We start from the raw sequence: 19,697 nt of genomic DNA, 5'->3' as shown, positions 1-19,697 counted from the left end.
TATTGTTTTAGTAAATATCACAATTCTGTGTAACAAACACACAACGATTATAAAACGTACATTCATGGCGTTGTTATTTAATTGATTAAATTACTTGAGAACGTTAGAATTGTTGGGTTCAAGAGAGAGCGTAGGTAATCGTTTGGACTACAGATCCCATTTCTAGGAATGGGCGAACGATGCCTGACTTATCACGCATGTACATGTTCTAACCGGATGTGATTGCTACGTAGTAGCTAGTAGCTCGTAGCTTTTTTCTTTGCTAACGTCGATAAAACTAAAAGAGAAGAAGAACAAGAAAAGAAGGAAAACAACAAAGATTAAAAAAATAATACCTGGAACTACCAGCTGAACTCCAGCGTGATTTACAGCAAGTTGGGCTCGCTAGACGGCCAGTACAGTCAATTTACGTTCATTTGTTTACACATCACATCAGGCAAAATGGGGAAGCGACAACACCAGAAAGATAAAATGTACATAACATGTGCGGAGTATACCCATTTCTATGGTGGGAAAAGACCAGATATACCGCAGGGAAACTTCAGGCGTCTTCCATTTGACCACTGCAGCTTGTCCCTTCAGCCGTTTGAGTACCCTATGTGCACACCAGAGGGAATCGTCTTTGATTTACTGAGCATCGTTCCTTGGATTAAAAAGTATGGTACAAATCCTATCTCTGGCGAGAAACTGGAAGCAAAGTCCCTAATCAAGCTTCATTTCAGCAAAAACAACGATGGGAAATATCATTGCCCAGTCCTGTACACTGTCTTCACAAACAATTCCCATATTGTTACCAACAAGGTCACCGGCAATGTTTTCTCCAATGAGGCGGTGGAGCAGCTGAACATCAAAACCAAGAGTTACAGAGATCTCTTAACGGATGAGCCCTTCACCCGCCAGGACCTTATCACTCTACAGGACCCCACAAACCTGGACAAGTTCAACGTGTCCGACTTTTTCCACGTCAAAAACAACTTGAAAGTTCTCGACCCAGATGAAGAGAAAGCCAAGCTGGACCCTGCCTATCACCTCAAAACAACCAATCTGGAGACCCAAGAAACACTGGCAGAGCTCTACAAAGAGTACAAGGGAGACAAACTTCTGGCGTCCACCATGAAAGAGCCCGTGGCCAAGAAGACGGATAAGCTGAACGCGGCTCACTACTCCACCGGCAGAGTGTCGGCCTCCTTCACGTCCACAGCCATGGCTCCCGCCACGGTCCACGAAGCCGACGCCATCACAGAGGACACCGTGCGCTACCAGTACGTGAAGAAGAAAGGCTACGTCCGCCTGCACACCAACAAGGGAGACCTTAACCTTGAGCTGCACTGTGACAAGGTCCCTAAAGCGGGGGAGAACTTCATCCGCTTGTGCAAGAAGGGCTACTACGACGGAACGGTGTTCCACCGGTCCATCAGGAACTTCATGATTCAAGGTGGCGACCCGACCGGCACGGGGACAGGAGGGGAGTCGTATTGGGGGCGACCCTTTAAAGACGAGTTCAAGCCCAACCTCTCCCACACTGGTCGAGGGGTGCTCAGCATGGCGAACTCGGGGCCCAACACCAACAAGTCCCAGTTCTTCATCACCTTCAGGTCGTGCGCCTACCTGGACAGGAAACACACGGTGTTCGGCAGGGTGGTGGGCGGCTTCGAGGCTCTCACAGCCATCGAGAGGGTGGAGAGCGACCCCAAGACGGACAAGCCCCACTCGGAGATCAAGATCATCACCGCCACCGTGTTCGTGAACCCCTACGAAGAGGCCGACGCCCAGATCGCGGCGGAGCGCGAGCAGGAGCTCCAGAAGCAGGAGGAGGAGCGCCGGCAGACCGACGCCTCTCTGAAGAAGCCCAAAGCAGAGCAGGCCCCCCAGACCTTCAAGCCCGGCGTGGGGAAGTACATCAACCCTGCAGCAGCAACCAAGCGCCCGGCTCCAGCCAACGACAGTGGACCATCTACCAGCGGAGTGACCGCTAAGAAACCCAAAGGCAAAACGGGCTTGGGAGACTTCAGCTCTTGGTAGCACACATCCACAGTTTATCTAGGCCAGAATAAACCCAATTTTTTTCTTTTTTTTTTTAACTTTAATTTCAACCATCTGTCTACCTATCCTTCCCTTTGCCCCAAATACGACTATTCTTGTGTATTTTAAACATTTGCTTCTAAGTTTTGTCACTAGGTTAGAGAGCCGTCTTCAAAGACAGTAAATCATTTTTATTTTTTAACAATTGTAACAATATGTCTCACCTTCGATGGATGATATTGTGCTTTCGTAAATTCAACAAATTCATTATAATAAAATAAAAGAATTCTGCATTAAAGTTGTTTGGAATGAATATCAGTTGCAGTAGATAAATCAAAGACAATACATTAAGAGAAGGTGATGTTACTTTATGTAGAAATAACGAAATCCGAAGTAATTAAGAATGTGCACTCTTTATTGCATTTTCACCAGTTACATCTGTCAAGATGTACATTCATGTTGGACATTTTCTTCAGATCAACATCAGCCTAGGTCTTTGTACAGATTTTCCCTTTTAGATTGATTGGCCTCAGTGTTGTTAGACGATATAGGGCAACAGTGTGACCGATGCAGTTACCACAAACACATGAAAAGCCTTAGAAAATGTAAACAAAATTGTACCTGAAGTCAAGATTTCCTCTCAGCATCCATCACATTTTTATTACAATGCATATTACAGTAGTCAACGCATTTTGTATGACAACATTTCTTTATGATTGTTGAGTGGAGTTCTAACAGGCAAGTCTTGAATGAATATAAACATTCAACACAGAAAACAGGCAAATGGGATGTCAAGCCATGTTCTAATCCACTGTTTCGGAAATAAAAGCAGCAATAAAATGAATTGCTCCGTAGCCATGGCATTGGTTTAATCAAATCACAGTATTTACCAGAAGAACATCTTTTACATGGACATATGGATTAGGTCATGTTTGAGTCAAAAGCTTTCTTAAAATTGCAAACCTAGAGAGAAAAACCAGCAGTGAGTCATTCTACTGTGTTGTCTGTACATTCATGACAACTACTTAAACAGCAGAAACAAATCTTTGGCCAAATACATTGGTTACTATTTAACATGTAATGATAACAAATAAATATACAGTGTGCTACATTATTTTCATATATACAAAACATTCCAGTCAACAGCCTATTGTAATTGTAGTAATGAGACAACAAGACATCAATTGGGCAAATGAAAGATTTATGTAAATAAATGATTGAAAGATGAGAATTATTTCAGTGTATCCTCTGTATGAGTAACATTTTCAAGTTCCTGACCTTGGAAAGAAGGCAAGTTAACTTCATCAACAAGTGGGGTGCCCCTGTGGCTCATCAGGTAGTATGAGTACCATACGGGCATATGGCCTTAACACAGCAGCTTTCCAGCTTGTGCCATTTCATGTCTTCCCCTCTTCACCTACATTTCCTGTCTATTATCTAACTATCTCTGCCGAAAAAGGACACAAATATTAATAGATTTCTTTTTTTAAGAATAGTATTTCAACAAATGTTTCTCAGCCACTGAAATTGATGAGAACTCTTGAAGCATAATTTATTTCTTAAATGCAGTCCAGATGTAGGTAAAGTTAAGAGTGTGTAAAAAAAGGAACAAGACCCGACTAAATATATACAAAAATAAGAGGTTTGTGTCCCCAAAAGTCATGAGGTTCTCATCAGGAATAGCTCTCATTTTCACTCCAGGTTGTCATCCATGGTTTCCTCTCAAAAGAATTCAGCTTGACTTTTCCATCTTTAAAATGGCGAGCTTCTTTTCGAATCCGTACGGCGTTGTATCTCGGAACACTGTCGCCTTGTTTGGAGCGTTTGAAAAATCCACACTGAAAAAGGCAAAACCGCATTGTTACAAATAAGGTATCATTCAAGCCTGGCTCTCGTAAAAATATAGCAAAACATTGCATGTTTGAGCGAAAGCAAGCTTCAAATGTAGGTACTATTCCAGAATACATTTCAGCACAACCAAGCCAGGAAAGCATTTGCCTAGAAAAACAGGGCGCATTCACAACACACAGGTTTGAACAGGATAGAGCAATCGTTGTAAAGAACAAAAAACGCTGATTAGAAAAGCGAAAAAAAAGACTTTGCACATACAGATATCATGCCTGTCGAGCGCCACGATGAGCACGTGTACATTACGGTTTGCATTCCTTTTAAATCAGTGTGTTGGCCACAGCAGCAGCAGATTTGCCATGTCAGCGTTTCCTTTGAGGTCAAAGGTGAGTTAGTCTTGGTTAATCCCACACTCCATGCGGACATGGCTGCTTTACCCCAGGTCTGACAGCTGCTCTCACGCCTCAGTAGTGAGTTTCTCTTTGTCAGAGGGCTGCACGTGGATCTCTGCCTTTTGATACGCAGCATCGTACTGGTCTTTCGGGGCTCTCTTGAAGAAGCCACACTGAGGGGGAGCAGGGTGGGGGTGAATAACTAGGAGCAGCGCTCCAACAGAGACCACAACACCGTAAAGAAGTGTCCTTAACACTTCATCATGTTCATCTGAAACACCGGTGGACATTAGGATATCCACCTGCAGAGAAATGTGTGCCTGTGTCTAACTATAGATTGGGAACGTAGATAAATCAATAATGTATTAAATGTAATTACAGATGCTTTTCCCCCCCAGACGGGTACACATGTTGTGGACCTACCTTCCAGAGCAGGAACACTAGCACTGCCAACATCAGGATGCCAGCCAGAACCGCCACCACGATGATCCACCAGGGAACCCCTCCGTACTGGGCCACAGTCTTCTCTGGGAACACGGTCACTCTCACCTGACAGGAAGGAGCACAATAATGTCTGATGCTCCCTGTCCCTCGCTGGTTTCTGTCACTGTATTAGGAACGACCTGGTTTGCAGGTGGAGGGCATCACAGCGGTGGACACGTTTCCTACCTGCGTCTCTGCGTTCTTGAGTACCATGTTCTTTACAGGAGCGTCCAGGCTGAGGGACGCTTTCACTATGATGTCGAGGTAGTTGTAGTATGCATAATTCTGTAAAAAAAAAAAAAACGATTGATCACTGCAAACACACATAGGTGTGTGTGTGTGTGTGTGTGTGTGTGTGTGTGTGTGTGTGTGTGTGTGTGTGTGTGTGTGTGTGTGTGTGTGTGTGTGTGTGTGCGTGTGTAGAAGTCTGTGCATGTGTGTGTGCATGTTCAAGCGTCTCCTCTGACCTCAATGAATGTGGAATTCCACAGACGAGACCTTAAAGCGATCACTGCAGTAGTGTCCAAGCCCTGTAGGGGGCACTTGATCACCACACATTTGGCATCATAGCCATTGCCACACATCTGAGGGAGGAGAGTTGAGGGTTTTGTTGAAACAGGCATCCTATATGCTACTGAAATTCAATGTCAACCTACAGATAAACTCACCAATATTTTGTGTTTCCTTTTGTCGGTCAACAAAGAAATTTTGCCCCCAGGTGTTTTTCGTCCCCCAGCATCACGCTTTTGCCTGGACGAGTTTGACTCCTGAAATGACATCATCATATTGTCATCATCATAAGAAACAACACTAATAAGAATAGTAACATTGCTCATTTATTAGAAATGTAAATAATACTTATTGTATTATTTACAAGCCGAAGCGCTAGTGAAAGGACCAGCTACCTGAATGTGTTTGACAGAGTTGATCTCCCTCTCGGGGGAGCAGCGGATCTCCTCCAGGCCGCTGCTGCTGATCTTCACCAGGTACAGGAGCCATTTCCCGTCCACGTTCTCTTTGGGCCACTGGATGTTCAGCGACGCCGTGCCAAACGACCTCAGGGGCTTCCCCAGGTTAATGATCTGGAGGTGCAGAGAAGGGTTGCAGTTAGGAACGGCGGCTATTGAGTAATATAAAACGGACAAACACTCAGTACAAGGAATTCAGACAAACGATGATCATATTTACCCTGAATTCATAGTCTATCAAGCTTCCTATCTCCTCCTCTGTCTTGATAGCACTCTCTCCTTTCACTTTACCCCCGAAATACACTTGTGAGGGCTTAGCCACCCTGGTGAGAACAAAGCAATCATTTCACATTTACATTTGATGGCTATGTGTAAATATCATTTCACATCAGATATATGCTATATACTTCATATGCCCAAAACAGGTATGAACATGTTGATAGACAACTTACCCTGCCACTGAGAGTAACAGCTCAATCACCACTTTTGCTTTGGCTTTTACTGCCACCATATTTTCCTGTGTGCTGGTCCTGAAAGACAAATAAGAGATGGCTATCAGATGCTACAAATAGCAGGGGGATTTGGGGTGTTTGATTCTGGCCAGTCTGTCTGAACTAAAATGGGCAGTGCTACTCACGTTTGAAGCCGCAGGTCAATCTCAATCTCTGTGGTGTTGAGGGAGATTCCCGCAGTGCTTAAGATGATGTAGAATGTAACCTAGAACAGATAATTTCTCCTTTAACATCCACCCCTACAGACACAGGGGACTCGAGAACGCTATCTTTTCGGAATACAAGCACGTACCTCCGAATCTCTTTTAAACGGGTTCCCCAGGTCGCACTCGGCTTGGGAGCCGTTCTGATTGGCGAAACAGATCAGCGGCTTTTCCCTCTGAAAGAAGAACGGCCATTTTAGCATCACGAAACACGTTCACGGGAGGAATTAGGGCGAGTCTGAAGGAGACGAAGGAAGAGCGCGATGCCGCCGCCCCCCTCTCACCGTGCTCTTCTGCGCTCGCAGGCCGGAGTAGGACAGGGCGCTGGGGAAGCGGCCAATCAGCTTGGCCTCGTGGGCGTCGTCCCCGTGCCTGTTCTGGACGGTCACCTCCAGAGCGATGTCCTTCTGGTCGCTCAGAGAGACCACCGGCAGGCCATTCTCCCTGCACAGACGCAAGAGTCAACCGCTTGTTGAAAACATAATCACCCGACTATACTACCATGCAGGTCTCTGTCATTGATGTACCCTGTTATACTGTAGGTACTGTAAACACTCACACAGGCAATGGAGGGAAGACATCTTGGTTGGTCTCTCTATAGCAGAATCTGTACTGCAACTGTAAGTTGCTCTGGCAGATATTATCCTTCCCACATCCCTCCTTCAAAAAGTTGACCTGCAACAACAGCACATCAATAAGTCTACCGTGCAACTATGTTCATCAGACAGGAAGACATGACGTCTACACGAGCACGACATGTATGTGATTTATATTGATGTATTGGGTTGTAGCGTCGCATGGTTACCTCAGAAAGGACCTTGTTGGACTGTGAGGAGTCCAGAATAGGCACCAGAGGGGGCAGATTGTCCTGTCGTTTGTGGCGCTTGGCACCCTGAATGGCCACAGACACCTCAATTGGAATAGCGTGCAGCTTATCTCTGATGTTCTCCTACAAACAGAAGGAACGAAAGAAAGAAAGTCTCAAAGCTGAACTTCCCCACTGATTTCTGATGACGGAAGTATCGGAGTATCGGATACCTGAAGTTTGACTTTGGTCTTGACGCACGCTCTCTTGTTCTGTCCACGGAGGTCTAGGGTTCCGGTGGACTGGTGGTCCTGGTCTGAACCGGACTTGTTCAGGAACACCACCCTAGAAAGCAGCCCCTGCCTCCTCCGATCGGCCTCCGCATCAAAGGCGTAGCTGATCGCTGTATGGCAGATAACAGAACAAAACACAATTGGAAAAAGAAAGGAATATGATTTATTTCAATGACGGGACAGAGAGAGCATGAAGTACTTGACTCACTCAGTTTGGGGCTGTAGGAAGCTGGGTTGCATTTGTAGGTGAAGCACGCCTCCACATTCAAGCTAAGGACAGCAGATGAACAATGTCACAACACAGCGTTCTTTGTATCTACATACTGAATGTGTACCATTGTTACATCTCTCCACCCACTTACCAAATGTTGTTTCCGCATGTCTTCTTGGTGAGGTCGATTTCTTTAGGAGTAATTTTCACCTCCAACTTGATTCTAATAACTGGCCTTGACCTAAGATGACCATGTTTTTTATTAATAGATGTTTTGAAGTAACTGTGTGAGGTTATGACTGAGTTGCAATGCACAGTAGGACAAGTTAGCGTTAGCTACTGCACCTGTAAATGAGCGCCGTGTCAGAGAGAGACCCCACAGCCAGGTCCGGGTAGGAGTTCTGATCCAAGTCCATGTTCCCGGCCAGAGAGTATCCAAACATTCTGACGCTGTGGCGTTTCCCCTGGAGGATCTGCGATCAAACGGAAAGACACAAGGACAAGAGTGTATGAGCATGAGAAGTTCAGAGCAAACGCTCCCTCAGCCTGTGATATATGACAGAGCCGCATGCGCAGTGCTCATCCGGCCGCGGGGAACCAACCTGCGAGGGCTTTGTGTGGATCCCTATAGCAGAACCATGGTAAATGTAAACCTTTCCTGCCCCTGCATCATCATACGGAGCTCCAACAGCAATGTCTGGGACAGGAAAACCATGTCAGAGATACACAGAAACGCAGTGAGAGCCGAGTGAGCGAGAACAGAGACACGCAGGAACAACCGCACGTGCTCGTTTGGTCGCCGACCTTCATAGGAGTCTTGATTGACGTCGCCGATGTTTTCCACGGCCAGTCCAAACATGGAGTCTTTGGTTCCGTTGAGGCGGACCGGGATGACATTGTTCCACCGTCCGGCCTGGTTGATGTACACGTAGACGGCCCCTCCAACATCCCCTTCCTTCATGAAGAACTGTGGGGCTCCCACGACGATGTCCTGCCACCTGGTGTCACACATGGAACAACCAGTTGGTCACGGGAACGATGGAAACGTGAAACGTCGGTCACGTTGACGTTGCTGGTCAGATCAGTGTGAGGTGGAGAGTGTTGCGGTCAGTGTCATTCGTACCCATCTCCGTTCAGGTCGACCACAGCGACATCATATCCGAACGAGGACGCCAGTCCCGGGCCTTCCAGAATGTGCTCCGGGGACAGCCGCGTCGACGCCTCGTTCTCCTTCCTCAGTAGGACCACAGCCCCACAGTGATTGGCTCTCGGGGCCCCGGCCACCACAGTCAGGCCACGCCCCTTAGTGATGCTGTGACCAGAGTCAAGGGAGAATCCTAAAACAGGGAAGAGCACAGGAAAGTTCGTTTTTCCGGTAAAACAGAGTGCTGTACACGCTGTATAATACTGAGTATGACATGGTTTTACTTCAATGAATAACTGAAAGTGGATCTGAGACAAAAATATGTCTTAGTTGTATTGCCATACATGTCCAATCAAATCCTTTTATTGTCCCTCAACCTTATACACGAGTGCAACAGTGGGGGCAAGTCTTGGGTGCAGTTCCAGGAAATGTACAGGCAATGTAGCAGTGTAACAATCACTCTAAACTGTAATATCTCCCCTTCATTTCAAGCATTCAGGCAAGCAATGACATGCAAAATATATATCTTCACAAAAATGGAAGTGTTAGCCACCATGGAAATGGAGAAGTTCGAGTCTCATCGGGCACCTGTAGGATCACAAACCTAAGTAACTATTGGCCGTGACATCGCCGGTTCCCTCAGTGGTGACCTGCAGCGGGAGCGACTTATACAAAAACTGATCAGGATATGCGGAGGACAAGCTGGTCATGAACACGACACCTAAATACACAAAGCACAGCTCACACAGAGGGGGGGTAAACTGCTCCACACTCGAACACCCACCTAAGTAGCTGTTAGCAGGGACAGGCACAAGATCAGGGTCGAGTAGATTCTCATCTCCAACTTCGAAGGGGCCGTCATCATAAAATCCCATTTCCAATAAAGTGTTGTTTTTTTGCTCTACGCGTACAATGCCTGGTCGGGGGGGAGGGAGTGAAGGGTACGGGAGATGTTTATGGAATGGTCCTTGAGAAGATTGATAAATATAATCATGGAGTCGAACAAAACAGCATATTATACCAACACATGAAGACCAAACATGATATGACAGCAATGAGAAATGAAAACAGCACTTGACAGGCAACAGAAACTATATAAGTATAAGCATTTCATGAAGTTAACTGACTGAGTTTGCTGCTATAATTTTCCTTGCCTCAGGAAAGCAACAGAATTCTTTGGATTTTGCCGATGCATAAGGAGAACTATATGTTTAGTTGAACTAAGCATGTGGCCTCCAGCCTCATCAAGGCCTCACAGCAGACTCCTCAGTCCTCAGTCCATCCTGTCACGAGATCCTGCGAGTCAGTATTTCGTCCGAACAAGCGCGTACCTTTCCAGTTGTAGGCCCCTGGGGCTCCGAACACCAGGTAATGGTAGTCCCTTGTGAAGGTGGCCGCCAGGCCCTGCTGGCAGGATCCGAACCTCTCGTGGCCTCGGGCGCGGCCCTCACAGAACTTCCAGTTCCCTCCGTCCTCGTCTGACGAGGTGTCGATCGTGAGGTCCTGGCTCAGGACATAGCAGCGGCCCGTGATGTCACGGGACTCCTGGGGGGTGTTGACGAACAGACGTCTCTGGTAGCGATGGGCGCACGTCTGCAATGACAAGAGGGAGGGGGGAGGGGGGGGGGGGCACGGTCATGTTCACCCTTCCAGGAGAGTTACACTGCTCGACAAAATACACAATACATATATGAGGAATCCCACATACTTAGTCCAGGAAATGGCAGGTCACTACTGAGACTACTGTGATGTGGCTAGGAAATACAGACCGTTCCTTGACGCTGACCAATAAGATACTGTCAGGACTATACCCTGCTGACCAATAAGATACTGTCAGGACTATACACTGCTGACCACTAAGATACTGTCAGGACTATACACTGCTGACCACTAAGATACTGTCAGGACTATACCCTGCTGACCAATAAGATACTGTCAGGACTATACACTGCTGACCACTAAGATACTGTCAGGACTATACACTGCTGACCACTAAGATACTGTCAGGACTATACACTGCTGACCAATAAGATACTGTCAGGACTATACACTGCTGACCAATAAGATACTGTCAGGACTATACCCTGCTGACCAATAAGATACTGTCAGGACTATACACTGCTGACCACTAAGATACTGTCAGGACTATACACTGCTGACCAATAAGATACTGTCAGGACTATACACTGCTGACCAATAAGATACTGTCAGGACTATACACTGGTGATCCTTAAGTTTCTGCTGTACTTCACAAAGGCCCTATTTACATTTAGTCCGTTTTAGGCTCTTATCCAGAGCACTACTTGTACCGCGTCGCTTTGGGAAAAAGCGTCGGGTAAACGAATGAAAAGTTACAAAATGTGAATGCACTATTGTGACCCCTGTGACCCCTGTGACCCCTGTGACTCACCACCACCTTCCCCCCTGGTCCCTGGCTCTGGACAGTCACTCCCATCCACTGGTCCTCCTTGTTCTCCGTCAGACTGTCCTCTGTGGGGACGCAGACACACGGCACAGGTCACCCTGCTGTCACACGCCGCGCTGTGACCACTAAACCAACATTTTTGCATAAAAAGGTTGAATTGCACGTCTCACCTTCGTTGTCGAAGTCGATGCGCTCGCAGTCATCGGATTGGTCGGTGATGTCACAGCTGTACAGGCCTCCTGTTCTGTTAGACTTCTGGTAGGCTAGACCTTTAGCTCTGGGAGCACCAATCAATAATCTAGAAACAAAACACATGCGTTGGAATGCCAGATCTCGTAGACAGAGCTCGATGTAGTGTGGCAGGGTAGATCGCTTACAAAACGTCTTTTAAAACACGAGTGACATCAGCAGATGTTTGATATGCCTGGATATTCAACACTGCAGCTGTCATACTCAATAATTCATACTTATATGAAGATTTAAAGGACGCATCATGCTAAGATCCCCGAGAGAGGAAAGCATAACGATATGTATTGATGCCATATGCTCCTAGCCAGAACATATCAGCCACAAAGACACTTCCTCTAGTGCACACTGCGGCCTTCACACGCTATCTCACTGCACGCAGGACAGTGAGCCGTGAAAGAGCACCCAGCGCACAGAAGCACAGCAGAGGAGGGGCAGACAGTTTGCAGGGCTTTGGAAGACTTCCTGTAATTACAGACTGTGTTTGGTCTTTCATCTGGCGGCCCCAGAGAAGCCCTCCAAAGCCAGGCGATTGTGACGAGCCGGCTGTGGAGCTGATGCGATGGCTCGTCTCTACGGCGGGACAGTGGACCACTGTGCTCTGTCTGGGGGAGCACAGGAGCGGACAGGCTCATTTGGCGCGCGCTCAATAATGGGATTGTCCCGTACAACATTATCTCACTAGCCACAACGTATTCAAACCCCCCCCTCATCCCGATGAAGGGCCCTAACAAGAGCTGCATGGACGTCTTCCAGAGCTGACTGATGTTCACACACACTCTGGTTTAATGTATGCAACCATATTTCATGTTGCCTATGACTGATACTTCGATGAAGCATTCCGAGTGATATACTGGAAAGGCTTTTACGAGTTGGACGTGCTTAGTGGCACTTGAGTAAATGAAAGAAAAACGACTTGCGCTAGTCTATAGTCTATAGTATAGTCTTTAGTATAAGCAGGCCAACAAACAGGCAGCTCACCAATGGACAACCACAGTAAGAGAAGAAATATTGCTGTAAAACAACACTACAACAGCCATAGGGTCCTAAACCTCAATTTCCCCTTGCCAGTGAGAGTCTTAGCCCCTTTAAGGAAATCCTGAGTAGTAGTGTGGTTTGTGCTCTTTAACCAGAGACAGTAGACCAGAGACAGTAGACCAGAGACAGTAGACCAGAGACAGTAGACCAGAGACAGTAGACCAGAGACAGTAGACCAGAGACAGTAGCATGCTGCCATTTGCATTTGCCTCACACATTGTATGTAACACAAGGACCGTTCGGTGCTAAAGTAAACAACATTTCCTCAAACAGGAAGGGTCCTCGTCCCCCTCTTCCTCTGCCCTGCATGATCCCTCTGTGGTCTGCTCTGTAAAACCAGCTATCGACTGCTTGGTTAGTGTCCCGGCCTTTCATTTACCAGGCGAGGGCTCCGTAGAGGAGGTCTGCAGGCAGAGGGCAGCTTCCCTGCTCTGCTTAAGTCTCCTCCTCTCAATCAACATCCACTGACATGCAAACACCAGCAGAGTCAATACAAAGATTTTCACTTCAATTTCACAGCACATTAGTCGAGCCCCAATTCGAGCACAACTAAAAGTACGACGGACTTTGGTTCATTCCACTTCCGCTCGTTTGTGCTTTGCACTTGTGAATGCCAGCACCTCAGAAGCACAAGGGAGGACTTGCAAAGGGAAACAGCACATATGTGCAGAGCTTGTAACACAGAGATAAAGGGGGCCGGTATCTCCCGACTTCACAGCGTGGTGTCTCGGTGATGGTTGTAGAATTTGGCAAGTAGCTGAAGGGTAACATCGACATTTACACGCAACACTCTGGGCTTTGCGTCCAAGTTCTGGGGGGGACACAGAAACAAGATGTTCAATCACGAGGAAAGGAAAAATACCCTCTGACTTCTCCCCTCCAGGTCGACTCGGCCAGTCGTGAAACGACCGAACAATCAAAACCGGGCACGGCTCGCATTTCCAAGCTCCTTCTGAGAATCGGGGTTTCCGATTACAAGAACCAGGGCTCACTGTACGGCAGTTTGTCTGTCGTTGATAAGAGTTGATCTGTAAATGAACAGTGTCCAAGTGGAGTGATGGGCACGACCCCATGGGTCTTTGTTCCCATGGCTGATTGGTTAGGGAATTGGGCTAGTAATCAGAAGGTTGCCGGCTCAATTCCCGGCTGGGCAAAATGACGTTGTGTCCTTGGGTAAGGCACTTCACCCTACTTGCCTCAGGGGAATGTCCCTGTACTTACTGTAAGTCGCTCTGGATAAGAGCGTCTGCTAAATGACTAAATGTAAATGCTGTGATTCCCTCCCAGCTGTGCACTCAGAGCCCAAACAGCCCCCCCCCCCCCCCCTGCAGCTGTTCCAACGGTGTCCGTGTGTCCTCTCACACCACTTGGCGTCTGACGGAGGCTGGCTACGTACACAGCAGGCAGCGCCAACGCGGGAAGCAGCCGCGCGTGGACGTTAGATCCTGCTCCAGGGCTACTGGAGCGCGAGTCGACAGCCAGGCTTGTGAGATGTGAGACGTATAGCCTAGCTGGTATCGCCTGTTAAGAGAGAGACCGTGTTGGGGGTGATGGGAGAACGAAAAGCATGTTGATTCTGGATTCCAGATTCTATCATGTTACATGTGCACAGATGGCCTGGTGTGGTTGGTCAGATGGGCTTTTTCTCTCTGGTTTCAGAGGGAATATATCCTGACCGCATCATCGACCCCTCCCCCAGAGCTATTCACAGAGGAAGTATCTAATTCATTGTTTTCGAGAGGGTGCATTAAATATGGCGAATGGAAAAGGTGAATCTCTGCTTAACCCCTCCGCTCCACAGGAATCCATATGAATAGAAGGAAGGAAGGAGGGTCTGTGTGCCACATAGTAGCAACAGCTCTCGCTCAGAACGAGGTTGTTCTCTCAATGCAGCCATCAGGGAGCCTGAAGGATACAGTTACACAGCGATTGTTCACCTCATTCTCATTAGATAAAAGTCTCTCAACAACCTAGATTTGGTGATTATTTCTTTTCCACAGGCAGAAACGCAGAAAAGCCCTGAGGCACTGTCACACGTTTCAACCACAGGGTCTACCTGTAGCCGTGGCAACACGAACCACAAGGTCTACCTGTAGCCGTGGCTACACGAACCACAAGGTCTATCTGTAGCCGTGGCAACACGGAAGGTATAAGACAAGTCATGAAGGTTGTGCTTTAAAAAGGAGGAAAAATCGACCCACAATAGAGCACCACTTCCTGCAACTGTGATCAGCAGGGATGCTCATTAGATCAGACGTATCTGAGTTATGTCACGTACAGGAGCTCCAGAACAAGGGAGCCCTCACTGTCCCTTATCAACTGATGAAGTAGATAGATCAGTAGACAGATGGATGGATGGACGAACAGGTAAATGGTGAAAGGTATCTTAGTGCAGAGCATTTGACTGCCATCAGTCACCAGGGGTTGCAGGTTCGAATTCCCTTTCTGTAGCTTTGGATAAAAGAGTGCTAAATGACCATGATATGCACTTTGGGAAATTGCATAATTGTGGGTTGACACGTTGATATTTGGGTTCTTGCGCATCACCCTACGACTTCCTGTTAAACTGCTGACCAGTTTCATGTTAGTCAGGGCTGCACATTAACTATCTGTGTTTAACTGAACCTCCACTTGGTCCACTGGTTTTAGCAGGGTCACATGACGGGATCCCTGGGAGATCCTAGCCAGGTGGAACAACGGTGTTTTCCTGCTGCAATGGTGTCAATTACTTCAAAATAATAAGTTATTCAATAGGTTATTTCTTTGTTTGTGTGTGAGGCAGGTGGGCGGATGTTAGGAACACAATCACAGTCTCACTTTTAGTAAATAAGTCTCTCCCCCTTCCTCTGTCATTCTCTCTTCCTCTTTTTCTCTCTCTTTTTCTCTGTCTCTGTATCTCTCTCTCTATATATATATATATATATATCATTCACTCTTTCTCTATGTGTGTCTCCCCCCTAACCCCCTCCTTTTTGCCACTGCAGTGAATCTTTACGTCTTTCAGCTTCACTGCAAGGCAGCCCAGTGCCATTGCCCTGAGACATTCCACGCTCCTGTTTACCCCTCAAACATCATGCAGTCTGCTAGCTTTCAAAGTTCTACTCCAGCCCCCGTGGCGTCACCTGGTTCTCAATAACTCATTTCAGCTGAACTATAAACATGCCATATAGCCTATTACTATTCAATACAGTACACGGAAAGTGACTAAATTCATGACCCATTACATGCGGGAGCAGAACAAGGGATGGAGGCCGCAAACATCCAGATAAAATTCCTGGAGAAGAGTAATCTAGGGAGATCTAAGGAATCCAAATCTAGATTGTTATTAGCTCATGGGCAGCAGTTTGGCCTCCACATGGTTGGCGCCGCAAGCGCCCCGTGGTCGCCTAGCAATTAGCCTAAGAGCTAGCCTGTTGGGACTCCCCCCGCCCTGGTAAGCGCTGTGGATCTGACAGGCTTCGACACGCAGCCCCCCCTCCTCCTGCCCCCCCCCCCCCCCCCGCCCCCCCGTTCTCACTCTCAGGTGGCTGAAACACACCTGTGAGGCCCCGATTCCTCCACAACTTATCCATTACTACCGATTTTTCATTGCCATGTGGAGTGTTTATGCATGTTGAACATTCCACGGTAAAGATGTGAGAGGTTACTGTTTCACATACAGTACTTTAGCGATTTTATTTGTTCTACATTGCAAGTCCTTGACTGTTTAGAATTTGAACCACCTTATTGCTGTGCTCGCTCTGTGTGACAGGTGGGTGAGAGTGAGACGCCTGCCTGTGTTCAATCTGGATCACTGCCCTAACCTCTCTCCCTCTCTTTCTCTCCCTCCCCTCTCTCTCCCTCTCTCTCTCTCCCTCTCTCTCTGTCTCTATCTCCCTCTCTCTCTGTCTCTGTGTCTGTCTCTCTCTCTCTCCCTCTCTCTCTCTAAATCAGTGATTCACCTCTGCTCATGTCACACTCCTTCACTGTGATTCATTGTAGTAAATTGGTAGCCAGACACCAGTTTTGATGATGGGAGTTGGAGCCCTGAAGTCCATGACCACTGCATCCGCGTGGCCTCTGGACACAGCATGAGTTCACTCATACAGTGAAGAGCGTACTCGAAACTGTCCAATAACTTAATTTAAAAATAGCTTTCCTTCTCCATTTGCATGACAGTATCTCCTTTGTTTACTGACTTCGTGTGACTGTTAGAAAGTTCGCTTTCTTTCCAGTCCATATAGGATACGGTGCCCCGCTGTCTAACCCCTCGCAGGGGGGATTGAATCACTTTCTTTTCAAACAAATTCAATTAACATGCATGATGTCCCGAAAGACAACGCTCGTTACCTCAGTGTCGGCATTGTTAGCTTATAGCAAGTTTCCTGTCAAAGGGCATTCCCAGCACAATGGCTGGCACCCACGCACTAGTGAATATCAATCCGTCATTGTGCCGCTACAGAGAATCACGAGTTGCCGATGTCCCTCTACCGCAAGCATGGCCATGTATACATTACATTTATTATGGGGGTTATTAGGTGAAATGCATTGACATCGTGCTTGAATTAAAAAAATATTTGAGCATATCACAATGTAGTGCAGCATATTAACTTCCAGACAATTCACATTCAAATGTTGGCATTGTTATATTGTCATTGCCTATACAGAATATTGTCTCAATAGGCTACTGATGAAGTTATAGCCTATATAGCTTAAATCTCATCGCAGAGTGGAAAGTGCGCAAAAGTCTTTATCCACTTCAACAAATTAATCCCGCTCCTGGAATTTGGTGAATGAACCTGCTACCGCGCGTCAAGTGTTGGTGAACCCGCTACAGAATGAGAAGGGAAGTCAAACTAACGGATGCAAGTCTAGCCAGACAATTAGTCTTTCAGCATGCTACTGAACCAACACAATGCAAAACAAATACTTACATTCTTTTGTCGGGATTAAGTTGCCGATGCATGGCAAGAGAGAATCCAAATAAACTGCCTGCTTCTCCGTCTTTCCTCAGAATGTTATTGGTATCCAGGTTGAAAGCTAATATGAAACCCCATTCTAGCAAGTGCAGAAGCGCAAGAGAAACGGATAAATGTCTCCTAGAGAGCCTCATCGCGTTATAGACCTAATCGTTATTCCCGTGGTCCAAGTTGTGCCGGTAGCCCCGGTGTTCCAGTAGGCTCGGGATTGTCAGCTAAATACTGCCGTTGTTTTCCCGGGGTAACGGATTAGAAGTTCGTGCAGTGCAGTCCCTCCTCTTACTCTCTCCACACTCTAGCCTTTACGTCACAGCACGGGCTGAACTGAGCGCACCAGACACCAAACCTGCCTGCCCCTATGGCCTGCCCCTATCACTGACTACAAGGCTCTCAATTATACCCCTACCTTCTTTAAAGCTGTTTCCTTCTGACTTTATTTGAGGTGATTTGATTGTCTAATTATTGAAAAATGTGGTGCACCAACCTGTATAACAGTTCAGTAGTCTACCTTATAACTCTTGACAGTTATCTAAAAGTATCTATAGGTTGCCTAACGAAAGACAAATGCAGTAGCCTTTGAAGCTAAGCAATCAGTACTGGTTGATGCCAGATGGACAGCAGGTCAACTGTGAAGCTAATCAGCTGGACGGATGAACCTCACAAATCCATGCAGACAAAGAGATGGGCAGGACTGCCCCACTGCTGTGGCCGAATACTGCTCTCATCTCTTTGTCTTTCCTAAGCCACAAGGAATGGAACTGTTCTATCCATAGCGGAACTCTGTACTGGAATGTCGACTAACACCTGATGTCGAATAATGTTCATGTTACTCGGGTTTTATGAATATGACAGACAGGCTGGTATATGATTGCGTGTTCACCACTGGACATCATACATGGCGAGTCCATTCATCTAGTTGCTGATCCAGACATAAATAGCCTCTAAAATATTAACGAATGTACTCATTACTATCACCTGGCGATAATGTGCAGTTGGCGGTTTGTTAATTATTCATCTCAACATGATTGGGGTGCCACTTTGTAGCCTACTGGCAGACGTTGCTGCATCTGTGTGGGGAAACGTCATCCTTTCCACAAGGAAACTTTCAATCACCTTGGCAGATCCCCCTCGTCAGAGGAACATAGTCCTTGCGCAAAATAAGTCCCGTTCTGCTACAAAACATGTCAGAAACACAAAACAATTGAATGAGTCACTGTGGGACAGATGATAATCAGGATAGCGTTTTGTAAAAGGCGGGATGCCTACTGCCCTGCCTTTTGAACTACAGGGCAAGGCTGTGAATAAAGCTAGTGTTAGGAGATTGCTGAGTCAAAGTGTGGGCAATAGTCTGTCTCATTGCTGGACAAAGGGGTTAACACAGTCTGTCGGCATATCCTGTGGGACAAGATGTTTGATAAAGTGTCCTTCAGCCCTCAGGACTACTTTTCCAAAGATAATACAGAGTGCATGGAACATGGATGGATACACATTAGCCCCTCTGTTATTTGGGTGTGAACAGTCCTCTGGGAATGAACCATGATGCAACGTTTTGATCATTCTTTGAAGGCTTTTTTCAAGCTTGAACTGACCTGTGCCTTATTTCAATGGCAAAATACAATACAATGTGGTAATTGTCAAGACCTCAAATTCAAATCTGCCGCATTACAGCAAAACTTTGAGAGAGAGAGAGAGAAAGAGAGAGAGAGAGAGAGAGAGAGAGAGAGAGAGAGAGAGAGAGAGAGAGAGAGAGAGAGAGAGAGAGAGAGAGAGAGAGAGAGAAAGACAGGGAGAGAAAGGGAGAGAGAGCCAAAGAGAAAGCAAGGAAAAGAAAGAGAGAAGTGAGAGTGGCAGACAAGAGGAAAAGGAGAGAGATATATAAATAGTTAATTTCCACAAAGGGGTGGTGTTGGGTATGTCTGTTCACTGTGCCAAGATGAGTCAAAAATGAAGGATTCAGTTATGAAGATCACAAGACCACGGCCAAGGTCCTCATGACAAGTCTCTCTCCAACATAATCCACTTATCTCATGAAGTGGACAGATTCACGGCTGTACAGAATTTACGTGTACATTTAACATTTCTCAGACTACAATTCAGGAAAAAGCATTTCTGGAGAATTGATTTTATTACAACTGTAAAAGATTAAATA

At 46.7% G+C, this 19,697-nt stretch overlaps 2 protein-coding genes across 3 annotated transcripts; one reads left to right on the top strand and one right to left on the bottom strand.

Moving 5' to 3' along the window:
• The first annotated feature begins 195 nt into the window (after positions 1 to 195).
• On the top strand, positions 196 to 3,506 carry ppil2 (peptidylprolyl isomerase (cyclophilin)-like 2). The gene has a single exon (XM_062457890.1). The coding sequence runs from the start codon at positions 442 to 444 to the stop codon at positions 2,020 to 2,022; it is 1,581 nt and encodes a 526-aa protein (XP_062313874.1). The 5' UTR covers positions 196 to 441; the 3' UTR covers positions 2,023 to 3,506.
• itga6a (integrin, alpha 6a) lies at positions 3,420 to 17,874 on the bottom strand. Of its 2 annotated transcripts, XM_062457848.1 has the most exons (26): positions 17,504 to 17,872; positions 11,477 to 11,604; positions 11,292 to 11,371; positions 10,213 to 10,474; positions 9,666 to 9,797; positions 8,861 to 9,074; positions 8,542 to 8,735; positions 8,340 to 8,434; positions 8,083 to 8,210; positions 7,889 to 7,978; positions 7,735 to 7,796; positions 7,467 to 7,636; positions 7,234 to 7,377; positions 6,988 to 7,103; positions 6,713 to 6,872; positions 6,518 to 6,604; positions 6,351 to 6,430; positions 6,166 to 6,243; positions 5,934 to 6,036; positions 5,651 to 5,827; positions 5,414 to 5,512; positions 5,213 to 5,329; positions 4,932 to 5,030; positions 4,686 to 4,811; positions 4,308 to 4,435; positions 3,420 to 3,860 (listed from the first exon to the last, which is right to left on the bottom strand). In XM_062457848.1, the coding sequence occupies exons 1-25, from the start codon at positions 17,680 to 17,682 to the stop codon at positions 4,328 to 4,330; spliced, it is 3,228 nt and encodes a 1,075-aa protein (XP_062313832.1). In that variant the 5' UTR covers positions 17,683 to 17,872; the 3' UTR covers positions 3,420 to 3,860; positions 4,308 to 4,327. The 2 variants fall into 2 exon arrangements, with proteins under 2 accessions (XP_062313832.1, XP_062313833.1); XM_062457849.1 differs by lacking the exon at positions 4,308 to 4,435 and having other exon boundaries at positions 17,504 to 17,874.
• Positions 17,875 to 19,697: the final 1,823 nt, after the last annotated feature.

This window comes from Osmerus eperlanus, chromosome 3, assembly GCF_963692335.1.
Source record: "Osmerus eperlanus chromosome 3, fOsmEpe2.1, whole genome shotgun sequence".
Classification (NCBI taxonomy): Eukaryota; Metazoa; Chordata; class Actinopteri; order Osmeriformes; family Osmeridae; genus Osmerus; species Osmerus eperlanus.
This window is presented reverse-complemented; position numbering and strand designations above follow the sequence as displayed.

Coding starts and splice junctions, on each gene's coding strand:
- ppil2 (XM_062457890.1), top strand. CDS start 442: ATGGGGAAGCGACAACACCAGAAAGATAAAATGTACATAACATGTGCG.
- itga6a (XM_062457849.1), bottom strand. CDS start 17,682: ATGAGGCTCTCTAGGAGACATTTATCCGTTTCTCTTGCGCTTCTGCAC. Junction 11,372..11,476: donor CATCGACTTCGACAACGAAG/GTGAGACGTGCA, acceptor GCGTCCCCACAG/AGGACAGTCTGACGGAGAAC. Junction 5,031..5,212: donor GGAATTCCACATTCATTGAG/GTCAGAGGAGAC, acceptor TTTTTTTTACAG/AATTATGCATACTACAACTA.